The sequence below is a fragment of the Parus major genome, chromosome Z (genome assembly GCF_001522545.3).
Source record: "Parus major isolate Abel chromosome Z, Parus_major1.1, whole genome shotgun sequence".
Lineage (NCBI taxonomy): Eukaryota > Metazoa > Chordata > Aves > Passeriformes > Paridae > Parus > Parus major.
The window spans coordinates 61,511,023-61,536,732 of record NC_031799.1 but is presented as its reverse complement, the minus strand read 5'-3'; the positions used below and the strand labels follow the sequence as shown (position 1 = coordinate 61,536,732).

The 25,710-nt window shown below is 37.5% G+C and overlaps 1 protein-coding gene across 2 annotated transcripts in view; it reads left to right on the top strand.

Moving 5' to 3' along the window:
• The window catches only part of PCSK5 (proprotein convertase subtilisin/kexin type 5), a 229,767-nt gene that overhangs the window by 82,146 nt on the left and 121,911 nt on the right, over window positions 1-25,710 (top strand). For both annotated transcript variants that reach the window (XM_015652533.3, XM_015652536.3), the window contains exons 6-7: window positions 9,463-9,551; window positions 15,030-15,202. In XM_015652533.3, the coding sequence (XP_015508019.1) occupies window positions 9,463-9,551; window positions 15,030-15,202 (262 nt within the window). The remainder of the gene's footprint in view (window positions 1-9,462; window positions 9,552-15,029; window positions 15,203-25,710) is intronic.

Here is a 25,710-nt window from a genome sequence, read left to right as displayed (position 1 = left end):
TTTTAGAAATACTTTAAGAACAGAGGAAGGCCAAGGAAAATCTGCATTCTTTATTGGACCTGGCACGGAGTATCACCAACAATGAGGAAAAGGTTGAGATACTTAATCTCTTCTCTGGCTCAGTCTTTAACAGCAAAGACAACCAACACCCTAAACTGGTGGACAGGGGCAAAAAGCAGAGTAGACCAGATTGCAGTAGACTGCAATCTGTAACAAAGTAGTGAGTGACTGGCTGTGCCACTTGGAAACTCACAAGTCTATGGAACATAGTAGGATGCATCCAAATGTACTGAGGGAGCTATTGGAAGAAGTCGCTAAAGTGGTCTCCATTATTTGTCATCAGTCCTGGCTCACCAGGGAGATCAGAGATGAATGGAAGTTGGCCACTTTAACACCCATCCCCAAGAAGGACTGTAAGGAAGTTGCAAGGAGCTACAGGCCTTTCAGCCTGACCTTGGAGCCCAGCACAGTTATAAACAGATACATACAGCACATACAGAACAACCAAGGGATCAGGCTTAGGCAGCATGGGTTTAAGAAAGTAAGTCCTGCTTGACCAACCTGATCTTTTATGACCAACTTACCTGCCTAATGGATGATGGAAAGGCTGTGGATGTTGTCTGCCTGGACTGTAACAAAGCTTTTAATACTGTCTCCTATGTCATTCCTGTAAAAGCTGACAGCTCACAGCTTGAAGAGGTGCACTCTTCCCTGGGCTGAAAACCTGACTGGATGTCCAGGCCCATAATGTGATGGGAAATGATGCTGCATCCAGTTGGCATCTGGTCACTAGTGGTATTCCCAGGGCTCAGTGTTGTCCTGTTTAATATCTTCATTGATGATTTGGTGAGGTAATTGAGAGTAAATCGGGTAGATTTGTGCCAGGTTGGGTGCATGTTGATCTGCTGAAGAGCAGGCAGGCTCTGCAGAAGGATCTGGACAAGATGGATTAATAATCTGATGCCAACTGTGAAGTTCAGCCAGGCCAAGTGCCAAGTCCTGCACTTCAGTAAAAACAAGTCCATGCACCATAACAGGCTGGGGACACAGTGGCTGCAAAGCGGCCCAGGGATAAGGACCTGGGGGTGCTGGTTGACAGCCAGCTAAACACGAGCCATCACTTTGGCCAGGTGGCCAAGAAGCCCAATGGCATCCTTGCCTGTGTCAAGAATAGTGGCCGGCAGGACCAGGGAAGTCATTGTCCCCCTGAACTTGGCCCTGGTGAGGCTGCATCTGGAGTTCTATCACCAGTCTGGGCCCTGCACTTCAAGAATCTAGACATTGGGCTGCTAGAGGCTCAGGGGAGACCTTATTGCTCTCTACTATTATCTGAGAGGAGGTCACAGTGAGGCGGGGGTTGGCTTCTTCACCCAAGGCAACCAGCGTCAGAATGAGACGACATAGTCACAAATTGCACCAGGGGAGGTTCAGGATGGACATCAGAAAGAATTTCTTCACTGAAAGTCTTGTTTAAGCAGTGGAGCGGATTGCTCAGAGAGGTGGTGGAATCACTGTCCCTGGAGGCATTCAAGAAACAGCTGGATATGGTATTTAATGGTGTTCCGTCAAAGGTTAACTTCACCTGTCCTGAAATGGTCCTGAAACTGACTTAAATGGTTCTGTGATTTTGTGAAAGAACATAGACATTAGTTTAAGTCATGGTTCTATGTTTTGTATTTGTGACCAAAATAGTGCTGATAATGCATATTTTAGCTACTACTGAGCTGTGCTTGCATAGCACCGAGGCCTACTTAGTTTCCCACGCTACCCTCTCATTCAGGGAGGCTGGCTGGGGACAAGACGCTCAAAAGTGATACAGCTGGGACAATGGATTCCAACTGATTTGAGATAACCCATGACATGTAACAGTGTTCTCCATACTAAAGCTGAGGGGTTATTGCCAAAGTAAGTGTTGATTGGAGAGTGTCTGAGTATTACATCTGATTGTTGGAAATGCTGAGTATTTGCCTATGTCTCACTTGATTGTGTTTTGTTTTACTTCCTTTATTTATTGAACTCTTTTTATCTCAAATGAGGAGTTTTCTCTCATTTGCTCTTTCAATTCTCCCACCAATCCCAATGGGAAGGAGGGAGCAAGTGACTGGGTAGGAGTTAGCTGTCTGCCAGGGTCAACATCTAAGCCTTTTAAAAATGTACTTCTCAGGAGTTTAGTAACTAATAGCTTTGGAAGGCTTCTTTAGGGCAACAGATATTTGAAGCATTATTCCTGCAAGCTCAGTTTCACTGTGAAGCTGACCACAGGACCTCTGATGGTGTCAACTACATTTTGTATATGTAGTAGACATGTTCTACAATCCAGAGAAATGTTCAAACATGGAGCTGTTGCAGATCCCACTTTTGCTATGCTGGTCCTTTTGTCTTTGTAAAGCATCACATAACTGGCAAGGCAAAGGAGATGTGAAAAAAATGAAGAAAAGTAGAAAACCAACTTTACTCCTTTGGTTCCTTTTACTCGTGTAATTTCAGGTATTACGTGTAACAAAAGCAGATACATTTGTTAGAGGAATTTGTGCTATCTACAGATATGTACGACACTTCAAATACATAGGAAGCTATCTATCTCCAAAGTAGGTCAAGGACCCCTGAAAACCTTAGAAATCAACTTGGCATCTGTAGATGAACAACAGAACAAATAGATGAAAATCTTAAACCAAATAAATTACATCACTTGGTTTCTTCATGCTCAGTTAGGTTGCAGTATCAAGTCTTTTAATTCACAAGGCAAGCTCCTACCATAGGCAGCAGTAATGTGGAAGAAAACATTCTTGCTTTTCATCAAAATATTCCTGCCTCTCACCAGCTTAAATGTAGTTAGCTAGCTTGTACAGGATTGCTAAGAAACTGCAGTCCAAAATTTTACTCCTTCTTTGTTCTTTGTTCTTATATGGTGATTTGCTTACAGAACAAAGAAAAGTGTGTAGAACTTAAATATTTGTTCTGAAAGTTATTATTAAGATGTGGCTATTCTAGTAGAGAATTCTGTTCTTTTAGTCTCAGATTTGCAATTCAAGCTCTTGGTACCTCTTCAGTAGAATGCAAATAGAAGTGTCTTCTTACATCCAAAAGTATTACTTTTTTAAGACTTTAGATGTTATAGTAAAAGTGATGAAATGCATGCAAGTGCAAAATCAAATTTGCCTGGTTTAGTTAATCGCTTCTTCAAAAAACAGATGACAAACTGCTTCACCTGTATCCATCTCAACCAAAGCTCATCTTACTGTGCAGATAACATAGTGCAGCCATTATATAATATATATATATTATATATATATAATATATAATATATAAAATATATATATATATATATATATAATATAACCTTTCCCAAGTTCAAGAGTGTTCATGGTACATGGTAGTTTTGGAATTTTCAGCAGCAACTTTCTAACAAGCTTTATTCATTGCACTTTCGTTGTAATAGCAAATATATGTCATAGCCAAAATAATAGTTGTTCCAGTTCATACTCTAAAGCTTTCAAAGACTATTGAAAATTCATCATTGACTTGGGATAGCTACATATTCAGAAACACTGAGAACAGTTCATTAGTGAAAGACGAAATAAACCAGATTAAATTAATAGGAACAATTCATAAAGCATACTGAAAGTTTCTGATTTGTGTAAAGTACCATTGGTTTGTAATCTGAGGCCTCATTCCCAAATTAGGATTAATTTTAGGCTCAAAAGACATTACCAAAACCCTAAACTATGCTCATTATCCATATTTTTTATTCAAAGACTTACTGTGAGGCAAAATTTCCCAAATCTCATCCTGAATATACTTGTGTCAGGTAGAAATATTTCATTTTTGAGATGAACAAGGGAAAATTAAAGTGAAGTAAAATATTTTTAAAATAGTATAAGAAGCTGTCTGCAAAGATTTCTGCTCATTAAAATACACTTACTTCTATATTTTTCCACTTAAATGAGGGTTTGCATCAAGCCTTAGAAGAAAACTATATAATGGCAGCCATATACCCATCTTTGTTCCTTCTCCCCAAAGAAGCAAGGTGTATCTATTTTGTGGAAATACTGTGGATTTCAGCCAGAGATACCTGATCTCCTGAATGGACCCAATGTAGGTTACTCCACTGCTGTCATCTTCTGGAAGTATTAATATGTGAGAGAGGGCCAGTATCCCAGACAAGGAGGAGATGTACTGGGAAAGTGGTTTAGTCTCTGTTATTTTTAGCAGCTGCCTTTAGATGTTTCAATGATACCTTTGTTGGCCAAGAGTACAGTGTTACCCAGCTGTTATTCAAAGTTAAGCAAGTAATGTTATTAGGATGCTGCAAAATCTTCTTCTTCTAGGATTGTGTTCTAGACTATTGCAGATTGGAACAGAGAATTTAATTTTGTGCTGAACCAGTAATCCCAAGTGTAAAGAATTAACTATTAAATATTAACAATTTTTTAAAAGTCCTTCCTTTTTTTCGTTGTATAAAAACATATTCCTGATTTTCCATTTTCCCCTCATTAAGATGCATAATGTAGTTGTTCCCCTTACCATTTTGCTGTCAAGATTTGAACTTGGGCTTTTGTTTGTCCTTTTTTCTGTATTAGCAAAGTGATAAAGCTATCTAAATCTCAGAGATTAATAATGAGAAAAGTGTAGTTGGTTCCAAACTTCCCAAGTGCTTGTGCTACAGAATGACAGGATTAAGTAAGGTGGAAAAGATCATTGAGATCATTGGGTCCAACCTATGATCTTATCACCACCCTGTCAATTAGACCACAGCACTGAGTGCCATATCCAGTCTTTTCTTAAACACTGCCAGGGACAATGACTCCACCACCTCCCTGGGCAGCCCATCCCAATGCCCCATCACTCCTTCTGTGACGAAATTCTTCCTAATGTCCAGCCTAAACTCTTCCTGGTGCATCTTAATACTGTGTTGTCTTGTCCTGTTGCTGTTGCCTGGGGGAAGAGACTGCACCCCGGCTACCTTCCTTTCAGGGAGTTGTAGGGAGTGATAAGGTGTTCCCTGAGCCTCCTTTTCTCTGTTCTTTAGGCTGTACAAAAAGAGACTGCCAGAATTGCTTGTAACCTCCTTGTTCTAGGATTTTCTACCCTTTATACAGCCTCTCAACCAGCCTGCATTTGTTTAGGAAAAGAGCATTTTGCTTATGTGGCAGGGGAATCTTGAAGTCTAAGCAGCCTCATATGGTTCAGTTTCAAAAGTAGACAAAGTAGTGCTTTTCATTAGGTATGTCTAGGTAGTCATATAGTCTCCTAAGGTACTAGCCTTGATGTTACTGCTGAACAGGTTTAATTCCAGAGCACAGGACCTAATCTGTGCCGGCTTTATTTGCGATTTGCTTTAGTGACTTAAGAGGAAGAGTTGGATTGCCCACCTAAAGAAGGTTACTGTACAGTTAGCATGAAAGGCAGTATGAGGAAAAAAGCTCAGCTGAAAGTTTTGCTGTTTTATTGATGGTGATTGAACTGTTTTATTTATTTTTATTTGTTTTATTTATTCTCACCAATGGTTTTTTTCCTTCCAGAAAAGAGGCTGAATTAAAATTTTCCCAATGATTAAAGCATATTAAGATAGCCATAAGATTTTTTTATTTTCAATACATTAAACTATATACTTGGCTAAATATATTATTTGTTGATTTTGTTAGATACTTTTTATTCTACATCTTATTTCATTTGCTCCGTCAGACCATCTATTCATTCTTTGTTTTGAAAATAAAGAAAAAAGGCATATTTGTTTTATATGTTCAGTTAATTTTCCCACTCACTAAAACAAAACTGTAAAATGCTAATTAAATTGTAGAGGCATATTCCTTTCCTACGCTTGTATCAGAATTTCACACTTGTGACAAATTAACTGCTAATAGCTAACAAATGCTAAGAGAGTGGCAAGTCAGCATTGCTGTTATCCATGCTGTTAAGTTTAAAATTTTCGTGTCTGATGTGTGAAGTGTTCCATGTGTTTGTTTAATGCTGTCATCTTTGATTTTGTGAGAAATAAATGAGTTATTTTCAAGTTGTTCTAAAATCAGCTTCCCAAAATCATGCAAAAAGTCATTAGCCCTGGGGACATTGACTGGAGATCTTCCAGTCCTGTGCTGTAACCACATTACAACACCGTGATGCTGAGAAATAGTATCCTGCCTGTGATGACACCCAGGTCTTTGGCATTTTTCTTGATATGTCACGCTGAAGATTTGTGTAACTTGTTTTTCATATTTACTCTGTCATCCTTCTCCACTGTTAATATCCAAATATCTCTCCTTTGGGAAGTAGCTTTTTCGTTGCTATTTTTCAGCTGTAGCAGATTATGTTTTAAAGGCAAAAGATTGATATTTTGCTTGCCTATGCTTTGAATGTGTGACAGTTCCTTTTTATGTCCTTATTCAGATGTTCCTAGAACAGCATTCCAACCTAGTGTTAATTTGGAAAGTGTTTTCCACCCTCCAGATTATTAGAAAACATTTATATATGAACAGCTTTAAAATAATATTTTTTCAGTGCTATATAAGACATTGGTCTGGGATTCAATAAAGTGCATGCATTTCTGATGATTGCTGTTAAAATATGTTTTTTGCTCCATCTGTTATTACATTGTAACCCTTCAGATACCACATTTCCTGTTGAGGATTATATTGCAGTTTAAGAGACAACTTTGAAAACATTTGAAAGTTTAACTAAAGAAGAGTTTTGCAAAAAATAAATTTTAACTCACATTCTCTGATTATTTTTCCTGTGAATACCAATAGCTACCCAAATTTCCATTCTTTTTCTTTCCATGTGATTGAAAATTGTTGAAACATTAAAAGTTCCTTTGTTCCTATAATTTTCAATCTCCACCAACCACATAGTTTAGTTCACATTACAGCTTACATCCCTAGGATTCTGCTCTACTTTATAATAATGGCTGCATCGGGTTTTTATTTCTTAGTACTAATGCATTGTTTTTATGCACAAGAAGTTTCCCCCTCTGAGAAAAAGGGCATCCCAAGAGGTGTGAGCAGAACTAATGTTGCACACATTATTTGGCCCTGGGGTAACCAGCATGTTTGATGATACAGGGGAAATCTAATCTTTTTGACAGGGCCTGTTGGATGTAGCTACCAAAGTAGCAGGTATCCATACACTCCCTTTGGAGCCAAGGAGAAATTTGAGCTGTTTGTTCCATTCTTCTCCAGGCTGCCTCCCTCCTTCAGGTGTGGCTTCTATCCATTCACTTTCTCTACTGGAAGACCTTCCTCCCATCACTTTTTCCCAAGCTTGGTACCCATGAGGGATTTCTTGGCAATGCAGTCTCCATCTGGAAAGCTGCAGTTTAGCCACATGCCTTTCACCAGGCAGGGAATGATTTATTAATAAATGATATGCACTAAGCTGATGTCTGCAGGTATGTCTATATTTTCTAGAGTATAGTTGTATGTGCTTTGATGTTAGAGTGATAACACCTGAAAAGTTGCATGTGACACCTAACAAAATCATAATGAAAAGAAGGGATGTTTGGATATAATGTAAAACTTTTTAAGACAGATCTTTCCATTGAAATAATAAGACCTTTTTAAAAAACATTACTTCAAACACAGAGCTAGAAGACTATCTGAAAATACTTGAAGGATCTTTTCAAAACTTGTTTTCATCTGTGATTTTTGAATTATTTACTTCTGACTTTTCAAAATAATTCTGTAAATGGGTAAGACTATTTATTTACCAATTAAAATCAAACAGGATTTTTTCAAATGAAGAAGAGTTAGGATTTAAAATAAGTCTTCATATGAAAAATAAACTTCAAATTTCGTGAAGCTCTTGAAAAGTTCTCTGGTCAAGTTTGGCAACCAAATAATGAATTGTGAAAGATCAATAGGAAATTTGTTGAGGTAATATAATAGTGAAATCTTGATACAGCTTTAGAATGAATCAGTTTCCAACTTGTCAGTTTGATTTTGTGAATAGAGGTTACACTTTTCTTGTAGATTATGTATATCTTACTTGTCAAATAAACTGAATTATATTCTTTGACATTTTAGTAGTTTAGCGTTGATCATTTATATTGCTTATTTTTTGTTTTTTCTCTTATTTTTCATAGTCCTACTCGTTGTTGTTCTTATTTAACATTAATCCATTCCAAACAAATCATCTTACTATCTCCCATCTAAGTGTCTTAAAAGGGTAAGGGGGAAAAATTACTCTAATAATAATGAAATAAGGAATGACTCTTCCCAAAACAAGCTGTACCAAGGGAATGCAGCAGTGATTCTTGTCTGTAATTTGCCTCAACTTTCATTAAAAAGCAGCTGTGTTCTCCAGATGTGTGTGCAAGCAAGTCTCTCAACCACCACCAGGAAAAGTGTCTGTGTACACAACTGATCTCAGCTAGCCTCCTCTGAAATGCTTGCTGTGTAGTTTTTTATTTCTCCCTTCAACTTAAACTTCTTTTTTTTTTGGCTACCCAAGCCTTATATTATCTTTCTGTCTATGTCTTATCAACTCCCCATCTCTTTTCCTGTCTGGTCTGAAACTCTGTATCTCCCCTTCATAACGCCTCTCTAAAGTTTCCTGCCTGCTCCATCTTGCTTGTGTCCCATTTCTGCAATGGAGCTGCTTAACTGCACAAGGGTGAGGGCATGATTTGTTAGTAGAACACACCCTGTGAAACCCATGTTAAAGGCAAAAAACAAAAAACATAGGGGCAGCTTTCCTGTCATGGGGACAATATGGATGGCCACTGTCGCCTTGTAGAGCACATAGATCAGGGCTAGGCAAAGCATCCCACTGTGGCTTTGCACAGTGGGGAAGGGGGTGAGCAACCACTGGACATTTTGTGTTTTCCTTCAGCATCTTCTTCAAATTGAATACTTATAGCTCAGCTCTGCTTCCAGGCACAGAGCGTATCTCTGATGTGAAGGGTGCTTCTGACATTTTTACTGCCCCCAGAAAGGCAAGCAGGCTTGCAGCATGGGCCCAAGACAGGACCAAGACGTGCCTAAGCTTTGAGCATACCTGGCATACAGTCTTAGCCTCACCTTTAAACAGCAGTGTGGGCATTTGTGCAACCTCATCTTCCTCGTGGCATACTGTGCTTGCTGGAGGTTGGATGGACATACACATGCTAGCAGTAGGAGTGGTTGTTAGAGTATTCTGGACAAACGTTTTGTTTAAATGTAGGATTTTGTTCAAAATTGAGAACAATATCTAAGACTCATTTCTGTTGCTTTGAATTATGTATCACTGCTGTATGTCTTTATTACAAACTGTGAGTGTTTCCAGTGGGCACAAAGAGTTTAAACTGATTGTTGTAATGTAAAAACATGTTCAGAGGAACATTGTAACATGGGTATAAATTGCTGTGAGGGGTTAAATAGTGCAAGACATGATGCGTAGCTGTTCATTTAGCACCTGAGGATAAGCAAAATCAAAGCCTTTAATTCCAATGGTTTGTGCTTACCTGGAAAAATGTTTGTCTGACTGCAGGCATGGAACCCGTTGTGCTGGAGAAGTGGCAGCCACAGCAAACAACTCACACTGCACAGTAGGAATCGCCTTTAATGCCAAGATTGGAGGTATGTGAAGCAATCCCCCACAGAAAAAAAAATTTAACCAAAGAGCCATTTGTGCTAAATGGTGCATTCAGACCTTTCTAAACAAGAGAAGGAGATTTGTATGAATAAGCCTCACTGTGTTAACTAGTAAAGCTCAGCTTTAGAGTGGTTGTTCAATATCAATACTAAAGGAGTTTGTCTGTGGTGGCCCTTCTGCAGTGCTCTCTGGAGCACTGCCTCCCAGTACACATCAAAAAATAGAATATCAAACTTTTGATGAAAACATGACCCTGGAATTAGGACATTGGGGTTTTCTCACAGATTCAGAGCTCTTAAGTGATGAACTTCAACAAATTGTAAGTAGAAGTACCCATCAGTAATATTGCCTTGCATATTGATCCCAAATGAAATACTCTCAAAACATAACACATTTTTTTGTTTGTCTGTGGTTGGTGAGAATCTTCTTTTGATCCCTATGGATGTCCCTATAAGTTTATTGCCTGAAAATCAATGTTTGATCACATATTTTTGTTCATTCAGCCAAGAGGTCTCAAGTGTTTTCTGTGAATTCTTAGTCATTGTCTGTTTAATTAATGTCTTTAGCTTAGTCTGTGGCAATGATTATCAAGATGTCATCTGCATGTCTCCTGGGATGTAGCGTACCTGTGACAGATTGTAATATTTATAGTGAAGTTTATTCAGAACTTTCAACAAAGTCATGGTATTGGTATATTGGCTTTCAGCTGAAAGACTGAGTTTGTAGCTCCAGCTCATTAATTGTTGCCGTTCGAAATAGAGCCTAAAGTAGAGCCCCTCTGTGAAAACAGAAACGTGCTTAGCTATTTGTACACCAGAGGACAGTTCAAAAATATGAACAGGCAGAATTGAGACCACGTTTCCATTATTAAAAATACTGCATCTATTCTCTGCTGGATCAGTACGAGTTTGATAGAAATCAAATGTGAGCACAGATGCATTTCAAATTACCCAAAGCACACAACATCATCCTCACATCAGCTTTCTGTTTTCCTTGTGGGCAAACAAAATTAGGGTAGGTAATACCAGATACAGGATAAGGTTACAGTGATGCTGAAAAAAAATTTCCCCTCAGGTGAAGAGCCTTCCTGCACAAAGCTACCCTGTCAGGGTAGTTTAGAAAATCAGAACTGAGGGAGTTTGTGACAGAAAAATAGGTTGTCTCATGTGAACATGGCATTTAACTGTGTTCCAGCAGTTATGCTGTGAGGTATGTTGAGTTGTCAAACCATAGTCAGAAGAGAGTTAATGCACTGATGGAAATAAGAGATGCCTTCTGGCAAAGTTTCATTTTTGAGTGGAACAGTCACAACCTGTGACAGCTTTGATATGGCTTTGAAAAGTTCTCCAAAAGTAACAGTGGCTTCTTAATAGTTTATTAGTTATTAAGCATGGGAGTATGCACTAGTAATAAATACCCTGCAGGCATATTAGCTGACTCACAGTCTTTCCTAAATATAGTGTAAAAACTGATTCCGATGGACACAATATGCAGGTAATAGAAACAGTAAAGGCTAGATACCTGTGCCTTTTTATTCTTAAAAGAAAGCTGGAAATTAGTAACAGTGTATAAACCTCACTTGAGGTGCCACCTTTTAAAAGGAGCAGCATTTGAAAATAAGACTTCAGGAAGCTCAACAGATAATCTGCAGAAAATCAAGAGTTAAGACGAAGGTAGGTTAAACTTCCTCTTACACTAGTTGAATATGTTTAAGAGCCTTGCTGCTGCTGACCTCTACTTGGCATGCCTCGTTTCTTTCCCTCAGAGCAGCCATCAGCTACACATATGAATATACAGTGGTTGTGTTCCCTCTTTACAGGCCAGATAAAATATAAAATTTTTTAATCATATTGTGCTGAAGTAGTATTCAGCTCACTTGTTTCCCAGGGATTTAAAGGCCCTCCTGGGTTGTTCTTGGAGAAGAAACTAGAATTGAGGTAAAGCAATTACATTCTCCTTATATAGAGGAGCACCTGCTGACAATGATGTTGGATTTGCTCCACGAAGATAAGTATCTTTTATTTCAAACCAGAAAGCATTTCTGGACAAATAAGAGATACTAAGGATATCAGGCAAAAGGGAAGAAGAAAAAACTGCCCCATCAATATGCCATAAAATACTGGCAGTTAAGTAAATCCAGTTAATGATCTTTCTGATGGGAAATTGTTAACAATATATCCATTAATAATGCTAATTTTCTTCTAAAAGTGTACGTACTTCTTGTCTCTTTTCTAAACACTTAAGAACCTCTGATGTCCAAGTTTGTTAGTAAGTCTGAGCCTTCTTTCAGAATGGTGCAAGTGGGGATGTAACCTGTAGAAAAGAAAATTTTAGTAAAATTGCAATCTAGGTCTTCAGGTTTTTTTACAGGTTATGACAAGTCTCTTATAAAAAATCTTGCCAGTTTCTGTGTAGCTAAGCTACAGGTCCCTCTCACTAAAAGACAAACCAGTCCACCAAAGGGATGGATTTTTTTAAATTTTTTTTTTAGCTTTAAACTCTGCAGTAATTACACAAAACAAATTACCACATACAGCGCTTGTGTGACTTTTTATAGGAAGGGTTAGTTAGCTTGCTGTTATTATTGCAAACTGATTGTGAAGTTGTAAAACATCTGTGGGGATTTGAGTGCTTAGATACTTGGCTGGGCTCAAGTCCTAAAAACAGTTACACTGAATTATGGCACAGCAGATGTATATTGTCTTCAGTTGATGAGGATTAGTTCAGCTGTTTCTTTAAGTTTAAATCAGATGTTGAATAAAAACAAGCATTTTAAAAGAAATCTTCCTTTCAGCTTAGTTTTGCATGTTTCCTGTGATTCATTGAAAATTTGTTCCGAGTAAAAAGCCACTTACATTTTGCAATTACTGTAAATGTTAGAAAAAGTTTATAGGGCTCTGAAGTCTTGAAACAGTCTGAAAATACAGTCTGCTAATTGCATTTTGGATAGCTTTTGTTGTTCCCTCACCACATGACAAATGCACTTTGGAGAATGTGTAGACTTAACCACTGAAGACATTGGGAGTGGGATAGGAAGACGGGAAGGAACACTATTTTCATTGCAAATATCCAGTGAAATGTCTCTTGTTAAATGTCATCTTGCACAGAATTGCAGAGTCATTTAGATTGGGAAAGACCAAAGTCATCAAGTCCAACCTTCAACTGATCACCACCACCTTGTAAACTGGACCACAACACTAAGTGCCATGTTCTTGAATGCCTCCAGGGACAGTGATTCCACCACCTCTCTGAGCAATCTGCTCCACTGCTTAAACAAGACTTTCAGTGAAGAAATTCTTTCTGATGTCCATCCTGAACCTCCCCTGGTGCAATTTGAGACTATGTCCTCTCATTCTGACGCTGGTTGCCTTGGGTGAAGAAGCCAACCCCCGCCTCACTGTGACCTCCTCTCAGATAATAGTAGAGAGCAATAAGGTCTCCCCTGAGCCTCTAGCAGCCCAATGTCTAGATTCTTGAAGTGCAGGGCCCAGACTGGTGATAGAACTCCAGATGCAGCCTCACCAGGGCCAAGTTCAGGGGGACAATGACTTCCCTGGTCCTGCCGGCCACTATTCTTGACACAGGCAAGGATGCCATTGGGCTTCTTGGCCACCTGGCCAAAGTGATGGCTCGTGTTTAGCTGGCTGTCAACCAGCACCCCCAGGTCCTTATCCCTGGGCCGCTTTGCAGCCACTGTGTCCCCAGCCTGTTATGGTGCATGGACTTGTTTTTACTGAAGTGCAGGACTTGGCACTTGGCCTGGCTGAACTTCACAGTTGGCCTTGGCCAACAGCTTTGAAGCATGTCTGTCTGTTGGCTACAGAGAACAACACCTAAGTCACAGCCTTGCCTGTGTTGCTTTAAAAGTAGACCACTTCACCATTACCAAAAAAAATAGTGTGAATTAATTAAGGTGCCAGTGGCAGCATTTGGAGTTATTATTCATTGGTTGAATGTAATATTTAGACTTGCTAACAATGTCATAAAGGAAAGCTTTATTTTCCTTCTTTAAAAACCAGTGTACCTTTTTTTTCAGAACTAGATAGATACTTTAATATGCTTTAAAGGAACTGAGCACACAACTTTCACCCATCATTAATTTTCTGTGATTATGCAGAAGAAAATTAAGTCCTAGAATCCCGAAGTTGTTTTAATTACTCTTTTTTATAAAGCAAAATTCATAGTGAGATCACAGTTTGTTGAAGTTTATTATCTCATAAAATACAGGCAACTTCTGTGTGAACTGAGAAATACAATCACTTTTCATTTTTTAGTCAAATAGAGTACGGAGGAAAAAAATCAACAAAGCACTCCTATGCCTCTTGTTAATTGGAAGTTAAAGTCTTGATAAACACACAAGTTTCTTTAATCTGAGCTCATAAGCAAAATGCAATGTGTCTGTAATTTAAAATATGCAAATTTGGCTTATAAATAGGACTGGCCTTTTAAACAGGAAAGAGCATCTAGCTTGTAAATTGTGGAAGTGATCATCCCTGTATCATACAAGTTTATTACATTTTTATATAGTGTTTAGCCTCCCTTTGATCACATGTCAGACTAGCTGTGTGTAGATCTTTTTTCTTGTTTATGTTAAAACTGGCATTGGTGGTTTTCTCAGATTTAACCACAAAGTTTTACAGTTAGAAAAAAAAACAACTTCCATATTTTCTCAGTTTTCAGATTTCAGCATACTGTATTCAGTCTAGTAATCTTAAAACATCATGGAGTGCTGGCACATTGACTTGTCCAAACCCACATGAATGGATTATTTTAACATAAGAATTTCAGATTATACCTCACAAAATCTTCTTTTGCAAGAGAGGGATGTTCACCATATTGTAACTTCAGGTTGAACAATGCTACGTATTTTTTCATAACCTCTTGTAATTGCTGTGCTACAGTGTGTGGTAATTGTTCTGTACACAAGAGACTTCTCACCAATTTCTTCTTTGTGGCCTCAAACAATGAAGGAATGATGCCAAGGTTACTTGTCTGTAGGGATCCTTTTATTACATCTGCTAACATGATTAAAACTGTAAATGACTCAAGGAAGGTGCTGCAGTTTCACTGCAATATGAAAGGAGAAAGAAACTAAATTATTTTCTTTAAGTGACATAAAAAATTTTCAAGGTTCAAGTATTTTTTTTAATTTTATTTAGCCTAAACTTTGTTGTATAAGTTTGAAAGGTGTATAGTGGATAAATTACTTTATATAATTTTTAATACTTGAAGAAGGATGAAAACATTAATGCCTTTATATATTTTTTTCTATCTAGAGGTATTGGGAAAACACCCCAACAAACCAGATTTTGTTGTTTTGGGGTTTTTTTCCTTTAATAACAGTAGGAATTATAATTATTCAGTTCAGTGTCACAGACAACCATTTCCTCTGGGTGGGAGAGCAGTGAGAAAGAAACATTTTGAGTTTGTCTGTACAGTTCATTGTATTTTTCATTCTGAAGGTGTACGGATGCTGGATGGAGATGTGACAGATATGGTGGAAGCAAAGTCTCTAAGCCTTAATCCCCAGCATATCCACATCTACAGCGCCAGCTGGGGGCCTGATGACGATGGCAAGACTGTGGATGGACCTGCTTCTCTGGCACGTCAGGCCTTTGAGAATGGCATCAGAATGGTAGGTTGGCATCAAAGTGCTTTGCCTGGACCTGCTTTCATGTGCACGTGTTAGGGTACCTTACTGTGCCCGGTACATGCAGGTGCTCAGCATGGGGAAAGGCAAAAGACTTGGAAGGAATGAAGAAAATTTCTTTCGCATAAAATGGAAATCTTATTTTTCTTTTGTGGTGGCCTGATTCTCAGTCTTACCTGAAGTATCAGCTGTGTTTATTTTCAACTGGAATACATCATCCTCAGTGTCTTTTAAAACTGCTCTGAGGTAGTGATGTAATTAGAAAGAAATTGACCGAGAAATGCTACTTTGCACATCAGTGGCAACTCATCAAATCTAAGTTGCAAAGAAATTTTAAAGCAAAACCTTTGACCGTGTTTCGTTCTTTCTTCATTTCTGTTTTGCTTTGTTTTGCATGATTTCTTAATGTAAGTTTGATGATTTTAATAGGGAGTTGGGGGCTAGGGAAGATTTATACCCATAGTTCTTTTACCATTTATGTCTGATCTCAGAGAACTTACAATACTGAGATGAAGTAATGGAACTGCAAGGATGCAGGAGATCTTGCTCAAGAAAGTTTTATATTTAAACACATGTATGTGTTTGTTTAAATGCCATATTTCATGTAGGGAAGACAACTGTGAGACGTTCAGCTGGAATTTCTGTACCAGAAGGACTCAGCCATTTCCACATTGAAATCTCAAGTTCTCAAACTGGGGATAAATATGCAGAACAACTTGCCAAGAGCATAGATCTTGCCTACAAACATTATTGTTCCACTGTTATTATTATTATAGCAGTAATATGAGAAGATACTCTACAGAACCCAGATGAATTTCATTTTACCAGCACATTGTTCTGTATGTGAAATAAGCACCAGTCTCTAGTGAAAACATAGCATTTAATTTTCTGAGGTAGGCTTTTTCTGATAACAATACAGAAAAAGTTTGGTATGTTATTTTGGGAAATAATAGAAGTCATATTTGATGCAAGTCAAACTATTATTTTTACAGTTTAACTCTTATGTCATTTTATTAAACTTTGTTCTGCCTGAAGTTGCCCATGAAGAATTGTGTAGATCTAAATAATTCCATATATTTGGATATTTTATCTGTCTCTGACTGCAAATACTAGTCTGAATGACTTCTTCATTTCTACTTATGAAATAGAAGTCTTTTTTAAAACTTACATAAAAATATACTTGTAAGAAATACAGAACATTTAAGGTTAACCTCTAATTTTCATTCTTTAAAATATAGCATAGACTGAAAGATTGTAAATGCATGCTGGAATGAACGCCTTCCCTGTTAGGCTGTTTCCAGACCAAGAATTACTTCAAAATAAACCTGTTTTCTCTCATTTTAATAAACCATGTCTTTCTGTATTCAGATAAAGATACTTTTTTTCTATATTTTCTTACACTGTCATAGCTGTGTAAAAGGTGAGGCAAACAGAAGAAGAAAAGATGAATTTTCTTTGACAGAGTATCCCAGAAATTCATTATTCAAGGTTGTGATTACATTCTCAGCCAAACAGAGATTTCCCTAAGGAGTCACGATAAATGTGCAATAATAATAATAGGCAGACAAAGATGCTTATTATGTTGTGTACACATATTTCCTTTCCTTCTTCAGAAATATTGAACCAAACAACAACAGTATAACATCTAGGGTTGCATCTGTAGAGTAAATTAAAGTAACACTTCATCTTGGTTTAATACAATTAAAGGTGGCAGACACTCCAAAATGAGTTACCTCCCCTTTTAGTTTTAACCGCTTCCCATTCACCAAATGAGAGATGAATGCAAGAAGATGTAAGTGAAAAAATAAACAGTCACTGAAAAGTGAAATAGGAACAGGCAAAAAATAATGGTGATAATCAGTAGTTATAATGTTGCTGAATTTCCTGGATTCCTCATGGACTCCCACAAAGAAAGGAAAGCAAAAACAGCAGAGAAACCCTTCCCCAAGGTGCACTCTCCATGGATGACTGTGTGGAAAGATAAAGGGAAGATGGCAGACAGCTTTTACCCCAAGGATGCTTCCTCCACAGATGACCTGGAGTGGAGAGAGAGAACAAAGAGAAAAAAACAGCACAGCAACCAAACTTCTGGAATTAAAAATCTCCTTTTTCTCCCCAAATATCAGCCAACAGAGAACAAGAGCAAAACAAAAAGAAGACCTAGAGTCCCTGGAGGCTGGAACTGTGTCAACAGCTGGAACTCATGGAGGGACTTCACCTTCTCTTTGGCAAAAACAGTGGGCAGCAGGCTTGGACAACTTGGATTCCATGCCCTTCTGCTCTGACCAGGCACTGCTGGCAGGCTGGGGCAACCATATGGAGCAGGGGCTGTTATATTTTTCTTGGCATGGTGGTGCAGCTGCTGTCTGCCTTGTGCTACCTCAGCTTGCCCAGCAAGAATAAAAGAGAAAGAGCGCTTTTTCCTGAATGCCTCCAAACTTCAAAAAGGACCAGCACAGACCTTGACTGTGCTGTTCCTTTTCTGGCCACAGGATTTCAAAGAAACACTAACAAGTTTGGGCACAGATAGATATGGAATATAACATCATTTTGGGTTACCTGGGACACACCAGTACAGGAAAATTTGGCAAAACCTTCTTGCAGATCTACACAAAGTCTGAAGACCAATATTCTTAATTTATTATGTACCCACACAATTGTATATTAGAATTTTTAAATGGAACAGCAGAGGGAAATGCCAAAAAACATCTGAAGAAAAAATTATATCCAGCTGGTTTTATTAGGAATATCAAAGGTAGTGCTGAATAACAACTTCAATTAGAGCATAATCAAAATCAGTTATTATTTTAAATTTATTCTAGTCATTGTGTAAATATGAAATGGATGCAACAGCCATCCATTGTTGCGTTCCCTGAGAGACTGAGTTCCATGGAAAAAGTACCTGATTTATCTTAAGCACATATTATTCCAATTAACACAGCTTATGCTGTGTGTTTCACAACTATTATTATTTTTAAATCTGCTGAGCTAACCTTTCAAATCCTCCAGAAAATAATAAAGATGATTGCATAGTTTTTCTGTAGAATTTCACAGAGACAACACAATGCCTTGAATTGAAACAGACAAATCTATTTAAAGAAAGGCTACTGAGGAGTAAATGGATTCATGAAATGAGCCCATAAGTTAAATACACTTAAAAATTCTGCCCAAGACCAAGGTAATGGAAGAGGAAACAAATTTTTAAATCTGTCACAAGTACTATGATTTTATGTCATCTTTAAGGATATTTAGTTTAATTTTACTAAATTTGCATAATTGAGTTCAAAGAGAAGCCTTGGATATTTTGCTGTCAAACAATTTCTGTGCAAATATAAAACTCCCTTTGTATCATGCTTTCAGTTGAGATGGTTTTTTTCTTGAAAATAGTGTAGCCATAAGTGTGGAAAATTCTAGACAATTATGTTTTAACTACTAATACATTAGAACTTGTAAACCTAATAATATTTTTTAAAAAAATCCATTGTAATCATGCAGAATTTGCTTGACAAAAAAATCAAACAAATAGTGGGATATCTGAAAGTAACATATTCAAGGAAAGATTTGGTATGTAATGTCATATTGCACCTGGTGCTCAAGAACAAACAGGCTTAGCATTGCATAACATGATTATGGCTAAATCATAAGTCTGTGCTGAGTCTGGGACAAAATGGAGAACACAAAAGCCTTCCTTGATTCATAAATATAAAATCTAAGTATGTTTTTAAGATGCCCGTTGATGTCTCACAGTCACTAAGCACAATGCTATAAGCACTTGATGGAGCTGAGCTTGCTGATTCATGGCTCTGCCATGCAGCATTCAGGCTAGTTCATTTGTATTCATGCAAATAAGCCTGGTATTCTGCAATAGTGTCAACATCATTTGGAGAGGAAAGAATTTCAGATATTCAGACTTGTTATCTCACTGCTGTTTGGCAAAGAGCTAATAGTCAAGTTCCTGCTATGTGACCACCCACTGTGGATGTTTTACATTGAAGGGTTTCAAAGAGCTGGTTATCTTGCTCTCCAATGTCTCATCAGTCACATGCTTTATGCTGTTTCTGTAGTACACATAAGGAAATGTGTATAAATCAGCAACTGGTCAGGTCATCCTTAATACAACCTAGAGAGGGTAGAGAGGAATAGAAATCTTTATGGAAACTTTTAGCACGGAGGCCTTTATCTTATTGCCATGACACCACTCTGCTTAGTGAGCTGGACTCAAGCCAAAATATTTGATGGACATAATGACCAGATGCTGTGTGGCTGAACCTCTTGTGCAAACTCAGCTTCATGCCTTCCCTCCCATCATCACTGCCCCTTCTCATCTCTCTTGCTTCGACAACTGTGTCTGCAAAGTGTTTGTTCAAAGTGCTTGCTGGGAGCAGAAGGACTCTCTTAAAATCACTATAAGCATCCTACCCATGTGCAAGAGTGAGGGAGAAAAGGGAAGAAAAGGAGAAATCAAGAGGGCTTTCACATTTATTATTATCATCATCATCATTACTATATGTTTCTGCTCCAAAAATGGAAGGAATCGCTCATCACTTGCAAGTGTCTAGGCAAAGGTTTGCTCCCAGTGTTCTACTACAGATGTTTCTATTAAATTTATTTGTCCTGTCATCATGTCTCTGCATCATTCTGAGTAGGATGTGTTGTCTACACCACGAGAAATTATTCTTTTTCACTTTCCCAGAGAATTGCATTTCAGAAATCAACATCAGGAAGACTTCTAGTCAAAATGGCTGTTTTTTAGTGCATTTCAAGTGATACACAGCAGATTTTTAAAATTCTTTTTTAAACCGCTTGTTGTGGTTTTTCACCTTGTTGATACCTGTTGTTTGAGCCTAAATAACACATATCTGTGTTTATGCATGTCTGTGATCATGTATAGATATGTTTTGCATGCATGAGAGCTCCTGCACATTTCCAATCAGTTGGCAAAAAATACCTGTTGAAAAACAATCGAAGGAATTAGTGCTGTGCTGGGGGATGGCCTCAGAAAACATGACTTGCAGCATGCTGAAGTAATCTAGTGTTAGTTCCTGGCATTTATTTATCATATAATTTGTATATATACTATGTATTCTATGTATCTATGATATAAAGTCTGAATATGTGATGAGATATAGATATAGATATATACATATACTTCAACATACTGAGTTAAACTTTGGATCTGTACTAGAGGTGAATGCTGATTACATAATAGAACTTGAAAAAGTCCTTCAGTACTTTATCATTGTATTTCTTCATGCTGATGTCACAAGACATAGTACCATTGGCTTGATATTCTTACTTCTAACATCTATCATCTGCACCTGTCTTTTGTCATAAGCCAAATAAGCAAAATTTCATCCAGTTGTTGCTTCATCAATATCCCTGTTTTCCTGATCCATCTATTATTTTCTGGTTTCTCTAAATCTTTTAGGAAGAGCCAGTCTTAACTGAAATCTCATGTCTGTATCTTTGCAAGGCAGTAGCAACCTTCACTATTGAAAATGATATAGCAGTATATTGTTACTATATTATTAGTATTATATAATATAATGATTATTGTTCATCTAAATATCTTACTTTGATTTCCACTGTAAAATGCCTCTTTTGCTGCATTTATGGTGCATCTTATGGTGTTAGAAAATTCCCCGTGTAAGTCATTACAGATTTAGACCAAGTGATCACTTAGATAAATTGAATTGAAATGAAGGACATAAGACAGGAAATGGCAATGTAGGTCACCCAGTACAGCTTTGTACCACCACAGACATTGTGCTCTATAAATACATTGAGCCTTTTATGTTCTAGAACAAATCAGAATTCTTTTCCCTCTGATTCTGTTGGAAAAACATTTCATGGCTAACATGAATATTGGTTAGAGATTTTCTTCTAAGTTAAAACTGGGTTTCCTCATGTGCAGTTTTCTGCCTGTTTGTTCCTGGGTATAAATTGTGCTTCTTAAATACCTTCCCTCACTCCATTTTTGTTTCTGATATATTTTTAGAACAGTCTCCTTTCAAACTTCATTTAGATGTGGCAGACGTGCCACACTCGCTTAAAAACTAGTCCACCCATCTCCTTTCTCATTAGAGTAGTATTTCTCCACATCATGCAGTCTGAATTCTTTTCTTGTATGCAGGTGATGGTGATTACTAGACTCTCTAAGATGCTCTTTCTCTTTTAGGTCAAAATACCTAATAACTTTGTTTTCTGAGCTCATCCTTTACACACTCTACTCATAACTGCCTTGACCTCTATGTTTGTCCTGCAGAGCCTGTATTATTTCCTGTACAATCATTTCCATTCCATATTGTAACATCTCTTGATGTTGCAATAATGTTCATTTTCTTTTGTTTCATTATTGATTTCTTGCAGTGCTCCTCACATCTTGGCAGAAGCCAGACAGTCTGGTTCTAATACATTTCTCTGCATAAAATAAGTTACCAGACAAAAACTTAACAGGTTTATCTGAAATTCTGAAGTGTATGTTGCATTTTAAGCTTTTGTCCAGTAATGCAGGTGCCACTTACTGTCGTTTAAAATCTGTTCTGCAATCTTAATCTAATGTTTTGTGTTTTGAGTTTCTTTCTGTTAGTCACAATTTCCAAATAAATACTTCATTCTTCTGGTTCTTTCTGAAATACTTTCTGTTTTCTGGCATTATTATTTCCAGTGTGGATACCAGAATGGGGCATGCAAGTTTTAGCATTCTCTATGTGTACATGCTTCCTTATTCCCTGGACAAGTTCATATAGACCTTACTTACCAGTCCAATGGACAGGCTATTTTATGGAAGCTCATTCCCAACTGATTGTATTCCTGAGTTTTGCAAAGTTTGTTCACCTTCCTTTATTTCTTATGAATAATCCTAATTTCTAGGTCTGACTACCTTGCATTTGGCTGATGTATCTCAGACGCCTTATTGACTTCGCAGATGTGGTTTAAACTTGATACATAAGTCTTCTACAAATGGGGGTTGCCCAGCAAAAATGAGGTTAGGTGATTACCTTAGCACATCCTTAAGCTAATTATAGTAATCCTTTGTTCTATTGTTTACACACAGTTAGTAACTTCTTGTATTCAAAGTAGAATTCAGAATATTGCCTTCCAATAAATGAAATTGTATTTAGCTCAGTGATACCTGGATGAACTTTGATATGGTACATTTATTTTATTGGGGAAATATGTCAACAAAGTGTGTATGTGAATGAAAAATATGCAGCTAACACCAAGACAACTACAACCCACATCTGAAGTGAAAAGAATAGATTTATTCCATCACCTCACTGGCTGGAGGATTACAAAGAAACAAAGGGGTATACATAACTAAGCTTATTTTAGCAGGGCCCAAGCCCTGCATTACATATCAAAGAGCCTGGAGCATGCATAAGGCTTCACCAGGCTGTGTTTTACAATCTCAAAAGTTCTTATCTCCCTTCCCCCCCTTACAAAGAGGCCCCCAGCCTACGGGAAGAATGCTTTTAGGTCTTTAACAACATCCTGTTATCCACTCCGAGAAAATTTCATTTCTTCTTCAGCAGACAGAAAACAACCCAAAGCAAACACAAATACGTGAATTCTCTCACACTGACTATCTTCTGACATCTCCCAGGTGCCAGGTTGGTCTCTGAGCAAAAAAAATTCTAAAATAATTTACTTTTCAACCCTTTCCTCCCCACACAAAGCTAACCTTAAAATTGCTCTCCTTTGCTTTCTGTGAAAAATGAGCTTTTTCACAGATAGGCAGCATGTAGTAAAAAAAAAAATATGCAGAAAAAGAATTAATATTTCAGAAATATTCTTACATTGCATTCATTGAAAGATAAAAACCCTGAAAGATGGGAAAATTTGTAATGAGAGTTACAGGAAAATATACCAAAATAAAAACCCTGAAAATGTATCAATATACCCAAAATGTCCATTTTCCTTACAGTGTCACAAAGGGGAAAACAAAACTGTTTGGTTACCTCATCCCATCTCTCACATGCATGGAAACTGTTGAAACAAGCCAGAATAGCATTGCTATTTTTGGACTTGCCAAAATGCCTCTGGTTTTGGATGCCCACCCTGAAACAGGTGATATATTGAACATAAAAAAAAAAAACCAAACCGAAACCACACCATTCTTTCTGTGGAGTAAATCTTAATTGCAAAAACAATACTGAAAAGCAGCTTTGGCAAATGAATTTCTTTCCATACACTGAAATATAGAGATTTCAGAGCATACCTTTTTGAAACATGAATCTGGATTCTTTGTGTGAACAAATCACATACACACTTCACTCATATATTTGAACAACAATAGTATCTGTGTATTTCTATGTATCACATAGGAAAAAAGATTTCTGGAATGGAAATCACTGGAATTTTGGTGTCAAAAGTTTTCTGTGCAGAGAATTTAACTGTTTAAGGCACAAAACTGTGAGGGCAATGGCTTTCCACACAGCCTGTACATTGTTTCTTAAATGAACACTATGGGATACAAACTGTACAAAGTTGTTACTTAAGTCCTCAGTCTGCAAAAGTAGAAGTGAAGCAGCCATTTTTTCATGCTTATCTACTGAAAATAGCTAGATTTGCATAAAACAGGAGGTTCTTTCTGTTAACCCCCAGAGTTCAACAGATATTTATCTCAAAACCTAAATTTTTTCACAAGGAAGATGTAAGTAGTGAAACAACAGCTGCATGGATCTAGTGGCCCTGGGCTTCTTTCTAGAGTGATTAATCTGATAGTAGTATAAAGGTGATGAGAACTGCCTGAACCCATCCCATATATTGGGTGTTTGTGTGTAACATCGATCTCGTATCCACTTCTCACACTGATAGGTTTCCTGTGCATTGCTTCTTTATTTTGGCTTGACAGCTTCACCTCTGATTGACTAGAGACTCTTTGTACAACAAAAATTTTGGCAAAGCAAGCTCATTACCACATTGTGTTTGCAGTATACAACTTGTTTTATCCTGGTAACAATAGTAATGATACTGTAGAGAGGGAGCCTCAGTCAGAACTGTGATTCTTGCAGTTCTTGAGCTGGCTCTGTTTTGTGTAGGTAAATGAGAAATTCATTCCAGTATTCCACATGTTCATATTTCAGGTTTCAGCCAACAGCTCTTTTGGTTGCACTAATTATATCTCTGTGGGGAATATCTTGGAACTGTTTAACCTGCTTTTCTAGTGAAGAGTAAAGTAAAAAATACACCACATGAAGTCTACATACTGAATTCTTCCAGTGATATATCGTGATAATTAGTGTGTAAATACATATGTGCTTGTGGCTATTCAATATGAGGTTTTGTTATATGCGCATTAGAATGTTTTATAGCTTCAGTGTTTCAAAGGTATATCCTCAGAGAGAAAATAAATACTTTTTTTTTTACTTTTTTTTTTTGCGTGGTTAATTATTTTGTCTTTTGTTTTCTTAATTAGAGAGCTAGTTCATATGTAGCCAGTAACCTTTCTTAGCAACCAACAACCACTTCCCTTTCCAACAATATAAGGTAGTCATAGTTTTTGTAGGTAGTGATATATATTTTGTTGCATATGTGTTATGTGTGTATATATATTGCTGTGTTCCAGCAACAGAAAACATTTTCTGTGCTTCCTAGTTTTTCCTAAGAGTAAAAACATAACTTCTAATATAAAAGCACAAGTGTCTATTTTTGTCCATTCCCCCACACATGCATTATTATTTATGCATACCTGTTTGGCTCATTACTTATTTCCTCATAGGTACCATAGGTGTGCATTTTTTTAATAAATTGATGCACATACATGAGTTTTTCTGAAAGTGTGCATAACTCAACAGAGTTAATGGCCTAAGAAATGTTTCCTTTTGTTCATAAATTTTTGCTTTTGATACCTAAGAAGACTGTTTTAAAAAAAATAAAAAACTGTTTGGCTGCCGTCTAGTAGCACTTCAGAATTGCTAACTTGAACTCTCAGCTTACCATTATCTGTTTTTGGAGAGGTGCCTACTTTCAAGTTCAGTGCTGTGCAGTCTACAAAAGAGTCTTTTAAGGATGTTGTGCCAGACTGTTTTTCACTCCCAGATAAGAGGTTAAATGGACTGGTAGAAACTCAGCAGGAGCTAGGAGGTACTACTGGTCAAAAGCAAAATGCTGACAGTGAACAGTTTGGCAGTGCTGTGTCTCTGTACAGGGCAGCAGTGTCCAGATCCTAGAGAGTGCAGAAATCAGGAGAAACTGGAAGAAAGGGGCTATATCTCGCAGGTGTATTTCTCAGGATGCTGTGTTCCTTGGTGTCTGGCACTACAGTGATTGTACTGTGCTGAACCTAAAAACCATGCCTTACCAAGCCTACCATAGTAGGCTTTTTAGGTCTCCAGAATACTGGACTCTCTTCTGCACATTCAGTTATGAACAATTTCTCTTTAGGAATTAGTTTTTAAGGAAGAGGTCGTACCATGCTTTTTTCAGCTTCCTCTTCAGGATCAATTTCAGTTTCTGGCAGTAATTTTTGTTCTTGGAAATGTTAAGTA